Below are 16,316 nucleotides of genomic sequence, written 5' to 3' on the forward strand. Positions count from 1 at the left end.
TGCTGCAGCCTAGGGAGAAAGTTTGCGGTTTTCTTTTCCCTTCCCCAGACCTGGCTTGGGAACGTGCTATGCAGCCTGGCTCTTGCCAATTATGCTTTTCCAGAGGAAGATGCTAGGCTCTCCCAAAACCTAGGAACGGGAACAAATAGGTGTTTGCTAAACACCCTCCAGGAACACAACACTGGAGTATCTCTTTCTCAGGCACTTGCTCTTCACACAGCCTTAGACAGAAGGATCCCACACCTTGCAGACCTTGTAAACCCTAAGTAAAAGACTTGCTCTTCCAGTTGTCCCTCCCACAGTATCTGCACCTCTGCACCTGTGGCACAGCCCTGTTGTATCTCCACCAGCTCTCGGAAAATATATAAGATGCAAGAGCTGGCAGATCTAGGATCTACTGAAAAGCTGTGTTCGGCACACAGGATCCCATGTCAGGAAACAGACCTTTTGCATGACCAAATGCAACCGGAGCACCTGGGACATGAGCCAGCGCAAAGCCTTAACAACCGCCTGCCCTGCAACCAGAAACCTGCCCTGCCATGTGGCCTCACATCCCAGTCCCGCATGCCAGGAGTCCTCCAACCCGAGACATCAGACCGACTCTCAGGAAACCTTTCTCTAATTCCCCTGCTCCCACGTTTCCTGTGTGACCTTGGTTTGCACGGCTGTCTCTTGGAGCCTTTGGGTGTTGTTTCATGAGTCTCTGGTTTTGGTAGTAGAACTGGCTTAAGCTTCTTCCTTCCTCCCACCTCCACAGGGTTAAAGCAAGAAAGAAGCAAACAGTGGCACAGGGCAAGAACAAAGAACTACTTTGAAAGCTGGTCTCACTGCCATGGGGCTCAGGAAAATGAGAAACCCTCATTTTCTTCAGCTGTGAAAGAGGGATATTACCATCTCCCTGCATTATGTGACATAAGATGCAAAGGATGAAGACAAACATTAAAGATTATGAGATGCTCTGAAGATGAACCTTGCCACATCTTGGATTTGGTAATGGCAAACTCCTGCATACCTCTCCTGTTTTACTTGGTGAAATAGGTCAAAATTAAAAGTAAAAAAAAAAAAAAAAGCCCTCTAAACCTATGAAATCTGTTTGCAGCTTGACTTAGGCTCCACTCACCAGCATGTAAGAGTGTGCCACTGAACAGCGTAGGGCCAAACTGAGGAGTTCTACTGTTGTCCAAGTACAGCTGAAGGCTGAATTTGAATTATGGTATTTGAGAGTAGTCTCCCAGGAAGGGAAGCAAATAACAACAGATAATCAGACAAGAGGCAGAGTTACCAAATGGTCAAAATCAAAGAACATCTTTTATTGGCCAAAATCACCAAGAAACCATTTTCTTCCAATAAACAAAACAAAAACCTAACTGAAACAGTGGAAAATCTTTGCTAACAAAATGAAATGCTAACAAACCTCGCATAAACTTGACTGTTCATGTTCATCCTCTGGAAATACTCCACCTCCTAAATAAGTTCCTTTTTCTCCTTAACCCCACTGCACCACCAGAAGTAGGAGAAAAACGGCAAAACTCAGAGTCATTTAGGACAAGAGAACAAACACCCTGGGATGTAAGAGCCTGTCCATTTACACAAATGAAAGAGGCTGTTGGTGTTTGCAAATATCTTATACGCAAGGTATCTGAAACTAGTAATTTCCCCTTTTCTGAAGATACAAACATTTTATTACAGGAACTACAGTTTTGGTGTGAGTTTTGTTTTTTTTTTAATCCCAGGACACAGGTACAGATGTGGCCTATATAGGTTGTTAAAACTCAGACGCTACCTGCAGTTTATCAGCTAACACTTCTCTATTCGGAAGCCTAGTTTAAAAAAAAAAAAAAATTGGTTACACTGAGTTCTGAAGGCAAATGATCAAATTAAAACTCAACATTTACTCATGTCAGTAAAACAAATACCAGCCAGTGAAAGCAGATGTTTGAGAAAATCTTGCTCTCCATGGTAACAGAAATCTTGGAGGAAAGGAAAAAACAAAGGAGAGAGAGAGAGAGATGTGCCAGTGTGCAATACACCAGTTCCAATGGAGAAATTCTCAGAAATATTTTCACTAATTTCTCAACTAAGGGGGATACATTAACAGAAGCCATTTAAAAAGATCTGGTTAATAAACAGTTATGTAAATCTGTTCAACTTCCTGATGTAGGTGAAAATTTAAGAAACAAAAGGCAAAAAAAATCAGTGTCTTAAAAAAAGTATAGATATTTACACACTGTGTTTTTTAAAACACCACATGTATCTGCACTGAGCTGCGTGCTGTGCACACGTCTTTAAAGGTGTGTGAGCAGAGACAGCTGAAGCACATCACTGCCAGAGCAGCGAAGCAACACTACAGAACTAATGAGAATTTCAGCTCATGGGAGTACTGACTACTATTGCTGCTGTGCACAGAACGGCACCGTGTGTTTTGACAGAGGAATTCCACTGGAAACAGAGAACCTCCTGCCCTAATGTAGACATGATTTTACAAAACATTTTGAGATCTAACACCCGTACTACACCTTTTGTAAGAAAATAGAGAGCAGCTTTCAGCTGCAGTTCTTCTAAACTACTGTAGGAAGGCTTCACTAGCATGCTTCCTAAATTGGCAACCATCTGAGGTAATCAATGATGCTGTTAAAACGAGCATCCTTCATTTCTCTCCACCTGCACCAACTGTTGCCTCCTTATTGAGTCCTCTGATCGACAAGTCATAAACAACTTCCTCAATTTTCTTGACATCGTATTTCAGGCCATCATAACGTTTCCTCAGGGAGTCATTCTTCAGGTTGAGGAGACGGAAGCCAGAATCCAGCTCATTGATAAAAGTGGAGATGCGGAGAGGACGAGAATAGTCACCAGCCGTGACGCTGTTCACTGCCAGTCTGGCCTACGAGAGGAAGACACGCAGGAGAACGTCAGCAGAGGACCCCACCCAAATCACGTCACTATTCCCATTGGTTACTTTACCAAATGAAGCAGTTTTGTTCCAGGCAGTCAGATTATTTATACTTCAGGCAGTCAATTATTTATACTTAGAGCTACCTTTTTGTTGACCATAATCCTGGATTTTCAATCAAGTGACTAGTTTAAATGTTAAAATATCAGTGAGGAACAACTCTGGCACACAGAGAGGCAGTTTGCTAGAATTTCAGATCATGGTGTTGTGTATGAGAACTTCCAGGAATAACTTGGGAAAGTTAGAAAACACATTACTACTATTTTGGGTTTTTTTAGGTCAGTTTCAGTCCACGTATCTGCATGAGCATCTTCCTTACCAGCTCACTGGCGAGGGTTAATACACCAGAAAGATAGTCTTCAATGTCCAGGTGAAAGCCCCGCTCTCGGTCAGCTTCAACTAAGATGAAAAACAGAGTGGTAATCAGGTGGTAATGAACATGAGCAAAACCAGCGAGCTGAAATTGCATTTGTTTACTGGAGCTAATTTGAAATATCAAATTTATGAAATATTATTACAAAATAAAAGTCAGCCTTTTCCTGTATGTGATGCAATTACTGCCTCTTCTCAGCGTTTTGATTTAGCATCTCTTACATCCTCAACTGGACATGCAATAGGTTATAATTGATCCAACAGAATAACTGAATTTACATCAATTTACAGGAAAGGGGTCTGTACTGTTTTTTAGAAAAATGTTTTCCTGTTCCCCCCCCAGTCCTTTGCCATGGGAGGACACAATTCTCTTACAGCATAAGAATTTAATCTGTTTTCCACACTTTTTAAACACTTAAAGCAAAAAGTGAGAAAAATAAGGTCTCTTCTTTGTATTATTCTTTTTGGTAGATTTACGCAATTCAAATGAATAATCTTCATTGATGAGGAACTTGTTAATGAATAAATACTTTTGTTCACATTAGGTTTGCTGATTTCCACCTTCTAAAAGAATTTGTTTTTTATATAATGAAATCAAATACCAGATAAATTTTGGAACCTATTTCTGGGGAAGAAATGAAATTCTGCTGTTTCCCTGTACCTCTGAAAGCTACATCATCTAAAAACATCACAAGCTTTTTCTCTTCAGTTACAACATTAACTTACTCCCAAGTATTTCTGCAACAGCTTCTCGGGTCACTAACGTTTCTGACTCCAAGTAGACTACAAATGCTGCCAGAAACACCAACCGCTGGAGCACAAACCTCCAGTGCTCATGAAATCTGTTGAAGAAAACACCAAGTCAAGGTATAAATAAGTAACCTCTATTACTGGAGAGTCAGGCAACAAGCACACATTATGCATATATTATGTTTTCCACCTTTACGCACAGCACTTTGCAATATTTTTGGCTTATCAAAACGACACCAGCTTAAAGTCATCTCCTTGGTACTCCAGAACTTCACCCCCCAGATACGACGCTGGACACTAGCATTGGCTCGCACCTCTCGCACACCTACTCAGTTCACAGAGTTTTTCAGGTTGTTGTGCCCACAAGACAGCCAGGGCTTTCCCTCCCATCTTCCCTCAGCAGATCTGAGCTGACAAGATTCTTGTTCTTTGAAATGTTCTTGCTAGACACTGTCCCCTTCTGGCAGCAAACGAAACACAAAGGTGACAACTTCATTTAGCATCTGCAGTATCAAACTGCCATTTCATGACAGATTTGGAGCTCTGTTTCAGAAATGCCCCAAACCTAACTTAAGTGAAATTATTGGAGCAGCAAATGCTCTGCTCCCAGAAGGAAGGCCACCTCCAACAGAACACCAATTTCTTAAACTTTCCTTTTTTAAAAAAGTTTCTAGAAAAAGAATTAAATACTGGATATTTTTAGTGAAAAATTATAAAGTGAGCAAAAGCATTTTTTATCCGTGCTGATAAAAACCTCGCGCTTCTCTACCATGATTTACTTCTCAAACAGAAAGAAGCACTGGGCCCATAAACCTTTAAATCATTCTTCCAAAGTAATGATGCCAAGTATGTCCAGGGAATTCCCATATCTGTGTCTGGCTGCATGTGATCCTGCACACCTGTAATACTGATCAGCAGGAAACTTGGTCTTCAGAGATTCCAGCTGTGTTCTCACTGTACCGAAGTGTTCACGAGCCTTCTGACATTTCTTTGGTACTGAAAAAGAAACAGCGCAACATTCAGTACTTGACAGAGAACAGGGTTTTGTAAACAGAGAGTATTCTAATGTAGACAGCACTATGTATGCTCCTTTGTTGTCCCAGATAGACTACTGACATTCAAACCAGTCTAAGAAATATTCATTGTCGCACCATGAGTCACAAAGGTAGATGAGAAATACTGCTGAGTTTTGGGCTGTTTAATCTGTTCTAGTCCTCAGTTTCAAACTTGAGACAAGATGCCCCAGTGTTATTTAAGAATCACTGCTAATCATGACTAATAACCGCTGATATAAAACTTACGTCAAGGATGAAGAACACATTCTGTAATGGGCACTGACAGCAGATAAGACTGGCAAGGTTGCACAGCCTACAGACCAAGAGGCAACAGGGAATACAAACGGACAGAAGCAGGAACAGAGGAACATGGAGTTGATGTGGTGTCTGCCTATGGATTTAACCGACAAGCAAAGGAGCCTAGCAACGTGCTGAGCAGAGTGATGAGCAAGCAATGCTGAAGGAGATGATGACAAGTAGAGATGGAGACAGGCTGAAAAAGGTGTCGAGTGTAAGACCTCGTCTGAGGTAGCAGAGGGGCAATTTTGTTCGAGAGTCTGCAAAAGTAGAAGAGCTGGGACTCTGGGAACAGGTACTGGGGGGCAATGGAGGGAGCCAGCAGGAGCAGTGACACAGTTAAAGCCCCACACTACAAGCCCACCCGCGCAGCAGCGCTCTGGAGCAGCAGGGCTACGGGTGGTGCTGCAGGAGGAAGGACGCAGCAGAGATCAGGGGTCAGCTGGTAACAGGACTGTTTTGAGTTTCAGCTGTGTGGATGGAGTAAGAGAAAGGAGCGGCCAGCTGGGTTGTACAGGTGTTACATAAAGAGAAACACAATGTTCTGGAGAGCGTCCTTAATGCAGCGGTTTAGAAGACAAACCAACAACCAGATCACAAGCAACAGAACAGCACTGCGCACAGCAGCTGGCCCCAAAGAAAGCACACACACCAAGCAGCACCACCAAATGGCTCGTACAGTCAATGGAAAAGCAACTTTTCTTTCTCCATTTTAAAATCTTATGATATTTTTTCCTTATTGATCAGAGTTATGTTAGGTAAGGTGCAACGCCCCTTCACGAAATTGCATTTCCTGCTTTAAACAATGTATTTGAAGAAACTGGGGTTTAGCCTGTCCAACGTGTGTTATAGCTCTGCAGAGAAAAGGTCTCTTGTTTACGTACCACCCGCTGCCACCTCCTGTTTATGGATATGAGTTACAGCCACACTGCACCCACAGCACCAGGGCCTGACAGAACTAATCAAACCAGTACTTCTTAACTGCAGCCTTCTCAGAAATCCTGGTCACAACCCAAGGAAGGCAGAAGACCAACCTGACAGGCTCTCCTGCATCTTGATATATAGAAGCCAGGATTATTTAAACAAGATCCATAGAAGCTAAATCTGAAAGCTGTGATGAATTATTTTTATCAAGCAAGCCCTACTAGGAATCACTTAAGTGTGTATAAAAACTTCTTTCAACTAATAAAACATCAATTCCATGTAAAAAAAAAAAAAAAAACAAACAAAGGAGCACTTAAAAGCTTCAGGAAGCAGAAGTTGAGAGTGCTCCGTGGGGCAGTCACAACGAAGGAAACGTGTGAAGCTCACTGACAGATGCCCTTTGGACATCATCCTCAAACTATGGTCTCTGCCTCAGTCGTGTAAGCTGTCATGTGGCTCTTGGGGACAGAGTAAGGTATAAATTTGCATTTTGGCTTCTGCCAAAGGAACCTGTGACAAAAATAAACAATCTTTACTGTAAAGTTTCAGGCAACAGCGCCCAACAATGCACACGTAACCTCCCAACTTCACTCGTGCATCCTTGCATATCACCACTGATGTTTTGCTAAACTTAACACGACACATTTCATGAGCAAAGTTGGCTTTCAAGACCCTACCCGTCGCTCAGACTCATGTCAGCTAACAGCAGGCTGTAACACACACTGCTCTGAACAGCTTTCTGAGCAGTTCTCAAACTCCATTTTGGACAGGGAGCAGAGGAAGCTGAAAGAGAGATCCTCTAACCCTGTTCTGGAGGCTGCTGGCATGAGGATCTGCTGGTTTTCCTTCCCTTCCCCACAGCTGAATAAAGGCTACGACTGAAAGCGCTCATCCCACAGCTAAGCGCGGTCTCACACTCAGTGCAGGGAGAGACCACACAGAAGAAGCCGGCACCATGAAACAGCTGCTGCCTGTGGGCAGGTGCCTGCCCCACAGTAAAAGAGGTGAGATGATAAACTCGATGAAAACAGGTTTAGCCAAGAGGCATTTTAAGTCCCCAGAGAACAGAGGAAAGGCACTGTGTGGGATAACATTCTAAATACCACTGACTAGTACAGGCAACTGCCTTCCACCGAACCTCCAACTACCCCGCAGTTCTATTAACAGAGCTCACGCCACCCTTCTCTTTGGTACGACGGATTGCTCAAATGGTGCAAATCCTTTAACAGTTTTCACTGGCTCTCTGCTGTCTCCTTGAGTTTTCACCACTCTACCTCAATTGCTGATGGAAGAATAATTACAAAGGATCAACCAGCAGGCTGAGGGAAAAAGAAAGTCATCTCCCACTTAGCCGGCAAGAGGGAGGGGGCACAACAAGCAGTACAGCTTCTGCTGGCAGCAGCACCAGTGTAAACCACCCACAGCAATACAGCTGCTGTCACCAAGCATCATTAGTTGCTGTCACCTGTGAACCTGTAGTAATCAATACTATTTTTGCTTTTTTATTGATTAGCTATTAGTTTTTATAGCTTGTTTATCATATAATATTTTTATAGTTCAAGGTAGTTTATAAATAGTGTTAATAGTTTGTCTTATGGCTTGGAATAAATAAATACAAGGCTAAAAAAATCTTGATGCTGCAGAGTCTAGCCAGAACTCTGTCGCAATGAATAATCCTCTCTTTCATAGTTACAAAAGTCATCATTTATCCCTTTTTAATCTACTCAGGAAGAATCATTCTAATTTCTTAGTAAAAATGTGGTACTGACTCAACAAACAAGATGCTGCAGTAAGCCAAACAGCCATTAAAGAGCACTACGCTGCAGAACTACACCCATTATCAAAAAAACCTGTAGTCTAAATATGTGACATCTGACAAGCGCTATTTATCCCCCTAACAATCCTTCCGTTAATTGGCATTACATCATTCTGCTGTAAACTTTTATTGACTTTATTACGCTTGTAATTGATGACAAACTGACAGGTCTATTATCATGAGTTAACTCCCGACCTATTAAGCATGTTTGCATTATCTTTGGTATTACAAAAATTATAAGCTGAGCTTCACCCCCCTCCTTTTTTTTTTTTTTTTTTTTTTTTTTTTTTTTTACTTTAACTATTCCAAATCTCTTCTCAGACTCTGCAAGTTCCAGGACCAGCTCTATCGCAGAATCCAAAATCAACTGAAAATACACTGAGCCAGATGCAAGCCTCTACTATTAGAGGCTGGAAAGCAACCCCTGAAGTTGATACCCACACAAAACAACTGTCACAACATCCACAGGTTTACTCAGCTTCGAAAAATGAGCGTATGCTTGTGTAAGTTAACCAATTAGCAGTTTTCATTTTTAGCACCGCCAGATTTCTTAAGTAGGTGCAAATTGCACTTGCCAGCAGAGGCCAAACCTCAGGTGTCACACATTGCTAAACACGTACCCTCACAGAGGCCAGAGAAATCCCAGGCCTCCAGCTCCAGCACGAATGTGCTGGTGAACGTCATCAGGCTGGTAACAACCAGCCAGCTCTGCAGGTGAATAAAACTGCACCTGGTGAGGTTCCTTCTTATATTCACTTTCAGAGGGTGCCCTGCCAGATTTCTCCCCTTCTCAAACTCCTCTCAAGAGTTTCCAGGAAAGTCAGACTGGTTGCTTCTTCTCAGAAGTTATTAATTGACTTGAAAAAATAGCTTTTAAGTCACAGATTTAAGGGAAAAACCTGTTTATTCCAATAGTTTCACCAGTAAGTCTAAAAAGGGTGCTGGGGTAGCAGAAAGAGCACATTTGGCCATCTAGGTCTGTAGTACTGTTCTCATGCCCTGGAGGAAATGGGTTGGCCCAGAAAGATTATGTCAAACATCTTAAACAAATTTAGTTTGAAAGCAAGGAACCAGGCTAGCTACAACCCAAACCTCAAAAACAGCAGAATAATTCCAGTTGTCATGCAAGCATACATCAAGGAGAGATCCTGCTCTACCAGCCTTTGCAAATTCCCTTTATATTTTGAGACATTAAACGAATTTTAGATAGGCACACATATAGTCACTCTCACATGAACCAGACAAAAGTCCTCCCTTCCCACACCATCCTGAACAGCCCCCAGAGCATCACAGCTCTTTGGGGGGGGTTCAGTGGTGAGGAAGGAGATACAGATACAAGGGCCCAACAGGTCACGTTAGAATTGGCAGAATATAAAAACCTATGTGCACATCACTTAAAGCCAACTCAACAGCCCAAGAGATGAGCAGCTGTAAAAAGAAGACGCTCTTCTGCGCCGAGGCAGTGAAACACCAAGCTGGGAAGGGGAGAAAGGGAAAGAATGGTTTTTCCTGAGGAGGAATGGCAGCTTTTCTACTTACCTAGCTCGAAGCCTCCCAGCTGCCCCCTCCGCCACCAGCAGCCCCCGAGAAGCCCACGCAGGAGGACACCCCAGGAGCGCCCACGCGCGACTGAAACCTGGAAAAGGGGCGCCCGTGGCAGAGGGACCCGCGTACCCCGGGGGGTACCGCCCCTTCCCCCCGGACGGCTTCTCCCCGCTCCCCCGGGGAAGGCTGCCGGCGGCCCTGCGGGACTCACTGTCCTGGAAGCCGGCTCCCTGGTGCACGCCCTGCAGCAGCGTCAGGATCTCCCGGGCCGTCTGCTCCAGCGCCTGCACCACCTTCCGGATCTCCTGCGGACACAGGCGCCGTCAGGCCAGGCCAGGCCAGGCCAGGCCAGGCCAGGTACCGCGCCGCGCCGCGCCCCCGGCCCGCCCCGGCCCCAGGCCCACCTCGCGGATGTCCTGGTCGGCGGTGAGGACGCCCTGCAGCGCGATGAACATGTCGCTCACCGACATGGTGCCCGCCGCCGCCTCCCGCCTCTGGGGCCTCCCGCGCCCACCGAGGGCCTTCTGTGCCGCCGGCGCGGGAGCTGCCCCGCGCACTGCCTGACCGCGCCGCGCCGGGCTGCCCCGCGCGGTGCCTGAGCGGCCGGAGGAGCCGAGAGGCGGCGGCGCGGGCGGGTGCCCGGGGAGCCGCCCGCCCCGGGGGGGGCTGGTGTCCGTGCCGCAGGGGCCCCCCTCCCCCGCTGCGGCGGGGCTGGGCCCGGAGGCCGCGCCGGGGCCCCGCTGCCGGGTGACGGCGCCGCGTTGCTACGCGACGCCCTGCGGGGAGGGGCCGGTGGGCAGCGCCGTGCCCCGTTGCTAGGAGACAGCAGCCCGCTGCTCTGCGCCTGCGCGCCCCGGCCGCCGCGTGCCAGGGGAGTGACGCGCTTCCGGCGGGGAGCGCAGCATGGCGGCGACGGCGGCTGAGGCCGCAGCGGTGGAGGTGGCCGCACCCGCACCGGCGACGGCGTCGTTCCTGGCTTTGGAGCCGCGGCTGCAGCGCGAGTTCCAGCAGAAGGTGCAGCGGGTCCGCAACAACCGGGCGGGCAAGGTGAGCGGGGCCCTGTCGCGGGGTGGGGGCGGCCTGGCTTGGCCTGGCCTGGCCCGGCCCGGCCCGGCCCGTCCTGTCCTGACGCGGCTGCTCTGTGCCCCGCAGGAGGAGCTGACGCCGGGCGTGGTGTACGTGGGGCACCTCCCGCGGAGGCTCTGCGAGCCGCAGATCCACGAGTACTTCGAGCAGTTCGGGACGGTGACGCGGCTCCGGCTCTCGAGGAGTAAGAAGGTAAAGCACCGCTCCGGCCCGGCCCCGCCGCTCGGTGCCCGCCCCTCCCCGGGAGGCCTGGGCGCTTCGGGACTTGCCAGCCTTTGCCTTCCTGCTGCTCCTGCTCGCGAAGCGCCCGAGGCGCAGCGCTGCGTTCGCCACCGGCTGCCCTGGGCTGGGCCGCGCACCCTCGCCGAGCCCTTGAGACTTCTCCCTGGCGCAGGCTGCCGGTTTGGTGGAGGGACGGAGTTAGCGCTTTTCTGAGGCGGCCTTCAGCACCGCCGAGCGTCACTGCCCGTCTGCCTGGTCTCTGCCGTCGGTGCGCACCACGTGGAAAACTTCGTTGTAGTTTCACGAGTGGGCAGAGGGGGGCACCGTGCTTAGGTGCTTGTCTTAAGAAAGAATACTTCCAAAACGAGTATCAGGCTGATAGACAGCATGCCAGGCATTATCTCTCGACTGCGAATAGGTGGGTTCAGCGACACTTCACATAGCCCCTTTTTTCCCATAAGTAAATACGCTTATGCGAGAAGTGTTGCCAGAATATGCTAATTCAAGGTAGAACATGAAATGTCATGGAAGAGACACCTTTTTTTAGCTTTCTTGTTGCTTTGTGCTCAATAAATTTAACAATTTCTCATTTCTGCATTTGTCATCGCATCTCGATATTGCTATATAAGCTTGGAAACAACAACAGAGTAACAGCAATGTAGGGCGGTTTTTTTTTTTTAACAAACAGGTGTTGGTGAGCAGTTTGTTTCGTATGCAAATACACATTTACAAATAACGTCCTGCCAGTTTAGGACTAAATCTGGTGCTTTTTGCGATTTTACTGAACTTTATGAAATTACTTGTGTTTAGGTGAGAATGAGCTATGACTTCAGAAGCATAAAATAATTTTAATATAGTTTTTCAGGTATCAAAGTATTGTTTCAGATTTCTTTCTGTCATTGATTGCAGACTGGAGCTAGCAAAGGCTACGGATTCATAGAGTTTGAGTCCGATGACGTGGCTAAGATTGTTGCAGACACAATGAACAACTACCTGTTTTCTGAAAGACTACTAAAGTGTAAGTATAAGCTGAAGTCTAAGTCCTCTGATGTGCAAAGGAAATTCGTAGTTATTTGTGTTATTTTTTTTGACTGTTTGGAGAATCTTAGGGTTTTTCATGAAGTTTTGTTCCAGAAAGATTTTCTGTGGGGCTGAGTTTTTCTTCTTTTTCTTCATGTGTAAAGAACATCCTCAGCAGCCTTTTTGTCACTACTGCTGTTTTTCCCTCTAGGCTGGTAATGCTCGTTGTGTGGTTGCATAACATGGAGTCTCAGGGAGCGGTGGGGTTTGCTGTGGAGACAGTTCCTTTAACGTGGAAATCCGTTGTCATTTGTAATTGTTGCAGCTGCTGTCTGTCTGTATAGTTAGACCTAAGGGGCTGTTTTGATTAAAATATTAATGACATTAGCAAGATTCTCAGACATGGTGATAGCAATGCTTGCTTTGTAAAGGATTATGAGCTATATGTGCATCAAGTTTTGAAAAACAAGTTTCTCTGTTTTCTGGGTGAAACTGAAAAAGTGTTCTTTTATTCCATCCATCCATTATCAGTTCTCTTACTAATGACTGTTTCGTTACTTTCCATTTTCTCTGTTCATAAAATGCTGTAGTGCTGCGCTGCCATAGCAGCGGACAGCGTTGTGACAAGAACTGAGTAGCATTACATGAGCACATTTGGTGAGAAGGGTAGCTCTGCTATAACTTGATGTTATATGGTTATGATACAGGTCAGTTCATATCTCCTGAAAGGGTCCATGAAAACCTCTTCAAAAACAGTAATAGAAGATTTCTGAAGCCTTCTCAGCCAGCGGTCAGGCGGTACAATAAGATACGTTCACTCATTCAGAAAGCAAAGATGACAAAGCGGCTACTACGAAAGGAGAAACTTTTACGGAAGAGACTGGCTGAAAAGGGGCTTGATTATGACTTCCCAGGATTTGTAAGTTTGGCATCGTTTCGATGCGTGTTTTATGCAAAACATGTTTCTAAGGTTGTGGTAGATACAAGGAAATCATGTGTTTTGTGTGGAACTGGTGAAAGAGCTGGAGCGCCAGGGAGACTTGCTTGCATTAAGAACTGTATAGAAGCTCCTGGAAATTCGTGTAGTGCTGTTGCTGGGTTGTACTATATGTACATGTGGGTTTACCTTTAGAGAAGCAAATAAGTAACAGCAAAGGGAAGACATTCCTTTTTTTCTGTTAGTATAAACAGCTGGATATCCTGTGGTTTTCATATTTGTCTGTAGATCACAGACGAGCGCCAGGGCTTTTCCCAAGCCCTGTGGGGGGCTTTGGCAGGGTGGGTGTTCGAAGGCAGGTCCCAAGGCTAGAGCTTCCATCCCTAGACCTTGCCTATGCTAAGCAAGCATATTGCTCATTTGCAGAGTGCTTGGCTGAAGTACTTGAATTTTAAGCAATACTGTTTAACACGGTATTTTTTTAAAATGCACAGTAGCAGCTTTTTGTTCGTTGCTTTGGATGTTTTTGTTCAAATGAGATCACTGCTGTGGCGCTGTAAGTCATTTTACTAATTCAGACCTAATTGCTGTAGCAAAGATTTTGTAGTTATGAAGCAAAGAAACCTATAGACTGTGAAGTCATTGTTTGCATCTTCACACAAGGAAGTTGGTAGTGATCCGCCTGATCTGTCTTGCTTCCTAGGCTGCACAGGAGCTTTCCATAAAGAGAAAAAAAGCTAAAACATCCAGGAGGTCGAAAATGAACATTTCTTTGAGCAGCCAGGTAAGACCGAACAGTCCTTGTGGTGCCCAGCACCATGCCCCACTATTCACACTGGGGCAGATGTTTCAGGTCTGCAAGTGTTTTCTTTGTATTAATTTCAACACCTGGAAACCTGGATAGTATTCGCTTGAGAGATTTTTGTGCCAAAAGAAGCTCCTTTGAGATGGGTTAACACTGTTGAGCGGGGGAGGGTGGCTGGATCCTCTCAGTTTTTTTCTCCTGTGGGAGTACACAGCAGCAAAGGCTTCTGCTCGGCATGCTGTAACCAGCGGTGCTTGTCCCGAGGTGCGTCCAGGCAGCGGTGCGTCTGCTGTTCAGCACTGACTTGAGGCAGGAGAAACGCAGGGTGCTGGGGACAGTCACCTATACACCACCTACGTCTGTGCTTCAAACTGGTACAAAATGATCTCCTTGCTGGTGTCTGTGCTACATAATAACACCAGCTTGTTTTGACAAAAATGAAGTTGAACTGTTAATACAGTCTAGCATTGTCTGTCCCCACTTAGACACTCTACTGTTCTCCCTCATGCTCTCCAGGCATGGCATTCCAGTATTTTGAAAACTAATACCAGCTAAAACTAGCAGTAGGATGAAAGGGAAGCTCAGGTCATCAGGACTGAGATTTGGGGCACTGACAGTCTGTCTGAAAAGTCTGTCAGGTATTAACATTTCTGTTTTGTTTCATCACTGTTGTGAGTTTGTTTTGTTGGTTTTTTTTTTAATGTTACTGGATTTACTTGTGATAATTGGGACGGGGTGCTTGTGAGGAAGACAGGATAACTCATACATTCAGTCAGCTGAGTTCTGAGAACTTACTGACATAACGAAGCTGGGATGTTTCAGCTCTGCTTAGGGCTTGAATGTGGCATTTCTGTATGCCAGTCTCAAATACACCTTTTTTTTCCCCCCTCTGATTCTTTTTCTCTTGATTTTCTTAGTGCTTTGAGTCAGGAAATACAAAGTTTAGAAAGCAAATGTGCATAATAATGTATTAGAAAATGTGAATTAATTTCATTTGCCTTTCACATACACTTTTTTTGAAGGTGACACTTTTGTCTGAAAAAATATTGTCTACAAAAATAGCTAGTTATAAAAAGAAAACAATTTTCCCTAATGTGGAAGTTCTGAAGGAGAGCTGGACTGAGGTGCCTTGTGGTGCCACAGAAGCAGTCACAACTTTCTCTGGCAGATGCTTTGCAATGAATTGTGTTTTTCTGATCTCTTCAGGATCCTACTCCAGTCTGTACTCCATCAGTGCTCGAGCGCCGGAAAGCTTCTCAGGCGGATGATGACGCAGAGGACAATGAAATAACTCTCAGACTGCCACCTGCCAGTGTTAAGAATGCTGTGCAGAGACCAAAGAAGCAGCCAAGGAAAAGACCAAACGTGAAGAAACAGAAATAGACTTAAAATTTTGATGGCTGTAGCCATGTTTTTCCTCAACTCAAAAACTGGCAAGGTGGTGCCTCTAGTGGTCCTGCTGCCCTGGCTTGGTTCATCTTGACTAGATGGTTTCAGTCTTTCCTAGGCAAGGAATCTCTTCACAAATCCTCCCCCCCATCTATTTAGCCATCAGGGGATGACCTACAGTCTTCTCTGCCTTTGAAGATATTCTTGACTTTGTGCTCACAAGTGCCCATGCTGTGACACGACTACAGTCGTGCCAGAACCTTCAGTTAATTCTGTAACTTGTCTCTAGCGCTGACTGTTTTGAAAGAAAATGAGAAGGCTGTCCATTCAGAACTTGCTGATGCAGGCTGTATTTTACATTTATAATTAATGACGGGTTATAAAAAAAAAGTTACATTTTTCAACTGCGTTGGCTCTTGGTAGTGGTTCTTCCATTTAACTGAATGTCTGCGTTTCATGTGAGTTCTCGCATAGTTACACAAATAGAGGGTGAGTGATTTTTTCCCCAAGGGAGACATACCTTGAATTTCATCTCCTGTTTGTGACCAGTCAAGATCTGCCCGCACTGTCCCAGGCAGAGGCAGAGTACTGCGCTGCCTGAGCAAGCCAGTGCCTTTCAACCCTGCTTTCAGCAGTGCCTGGGAAACTCAGCCTTTGCCAGGATGTGGAGTAGTTGCAGAGGACTTGGAAAGGACTGGGATTAGGAAGGTGTAAGAGGCAGAGGAAGATGGCTGAAGTCACTCGCATTCAAGATTCCCATTCCTTTCCCTATGCAGGCAAAAGATTTGTGTTTGAGAGTGTACCCTACTATGGAGCACGTAGGGCGACTGTTCTGTCGGCCTGTGGCTTAACCAGAGTCACAGCTGTGCTGTCATTCCTCACACGCGTGTGTAGAAGGCATTTCACACTGCAGAGGTCCCAGGCGTGCATGTACCGATGTACCGCTTTACCTCTGGGCTGACCAGGCAAAGGTAACTTGCTAATTCTCTGGTGTTTTCTGTGCCATAAACGTGCTGTTGCCTGGTTCAGAAAATGTTCAAGGATCTGTAAAGTGTGGCTGCTTTTAGGGGACTTCTTGCTGAACTGTGGGGGGGAGCAAGTGGTGACAACTAGCTTCTGTACAGCTGTTCTCAGACTGAGCAAGG

General features: G+C 45.9%; 2 protein-coding genes across 2 annotated transcripts; one reads left to right on the forward strand and one right to left on the reverse strand.

Moving 5' to 3' along the window:
* Positions 1 to 1,289: 1,289 nt before the first annotated feature.
* Positions 1,290 to 10,184, reverse strand: TSN (translin). The gene is made up of 6 exons (XM_075710919.1): positions 10,117 to 10,184; positions 9,924 to 10,017; positions 4,975 to 5,071; positions 4,052 to 4,167; positions 3,273 to 3,352; positions 1,290 to 2,884 (listed from the first exon to the last, which is right to left on the reverse strand). Exons 1-6 carry the CDS (start codon positions 10,180 to 10,182, stop codon positions 2,648 to 2,650), a joined length of 690 nt encoding a protein of 229 aa, XP_075567034.1. The 5' UTR covers positions 10,183 to 10,184; the 3' UTR covers positions 1,290 to 2,647.
* A 431-nt stretch (positions 10,185 to 10,615) lies between these two features.
* NIFK (nucleolar protein interacting with the FHA domain of MKI67) lies at positions 10,616 to 15,575 on the forward strand. Its single transcript, XM_075710039.1, has 6 exons — positions 10,616 to 10,759; positions 10,865 to 10,990; positions 11,930 to 12,038; positions 12,748 to 12,959; positions 13,681 to 13,761; positions 14,989 to 15,575. Exons 1-6 carry the CDS (start codon positions 10,616 to 10,618, stop codon positions 15,163 to 15,165), a joined length of 849 nt encoding a protein of 282 aa, XP_075566154.1. The 3' UTR covers positions 15,166 to 15,575.
* The last annotated feature ends 741 nt before the right edge of the window (positions 15,576 to 16,316 follow it).

Source organism: Pelecanus crispus, chromosome 5 (genome assembly GCF_030463565.1).
Source record: "Pelecanus crispus isolate bPelCri1 chromosome 5, bPelCri1.pri, whole genome shotgun sequence".
Classification (NCBI taxonomy): Eukaryota; Metazoa; Chordata; class Aves; order Pelecaniformes; family Pelecanidae; genus Pelecanus; species Pelecanus crispus.

Excerpts from the sequence above, each read along its gene's own strand:
- TSN (XM_075710919.1), bottom strand. The coding sequence starts at position 10,182 with ATGTCGGTGAGCGACATGTTCATCGCGCTGCAGGGCGTCCTCACCGCC. Across the intron at positions 4,168-4,974 it reads CCTGCTGATCAGTATTACAG|ATTTCATGAGCACTGGAGGT; the intron begins GTGTGCAGGATC and ends TTTCTTCAACAG. Across the intron at positions 2,885-3,272 it reads TAACCCTCGCCAGTGAGCTG|GCCAGACTGGCAGTGAACAG; the intron begins GTAAGGAAGATG and ends TTCCTCTCGTAG.
- NIFK (XM_075710039.1), top strand. The coding sequence starts at position 10,616 with ATGGCGGCGACGGCGGCTGAGGCCGCAGCGGTGGAGGTGGCCGCACCC. Across the intron at positions 10,991-11,929 it reads GGCTCTCGAGGAGTAAGAAG|ACTGGAGCTAGCAAAGGCTA; the intron begins GTAAAGCACCGC and ends CATTGATTGCAG. Across the intron at positions 13,762-14,988 it reads ACATTTCTTTGAGCAGCCAG|GATCCTACTCCAGTCTGTAC; the intron begins GTAAGACCGAAC and ends TGATCTCTTCAG.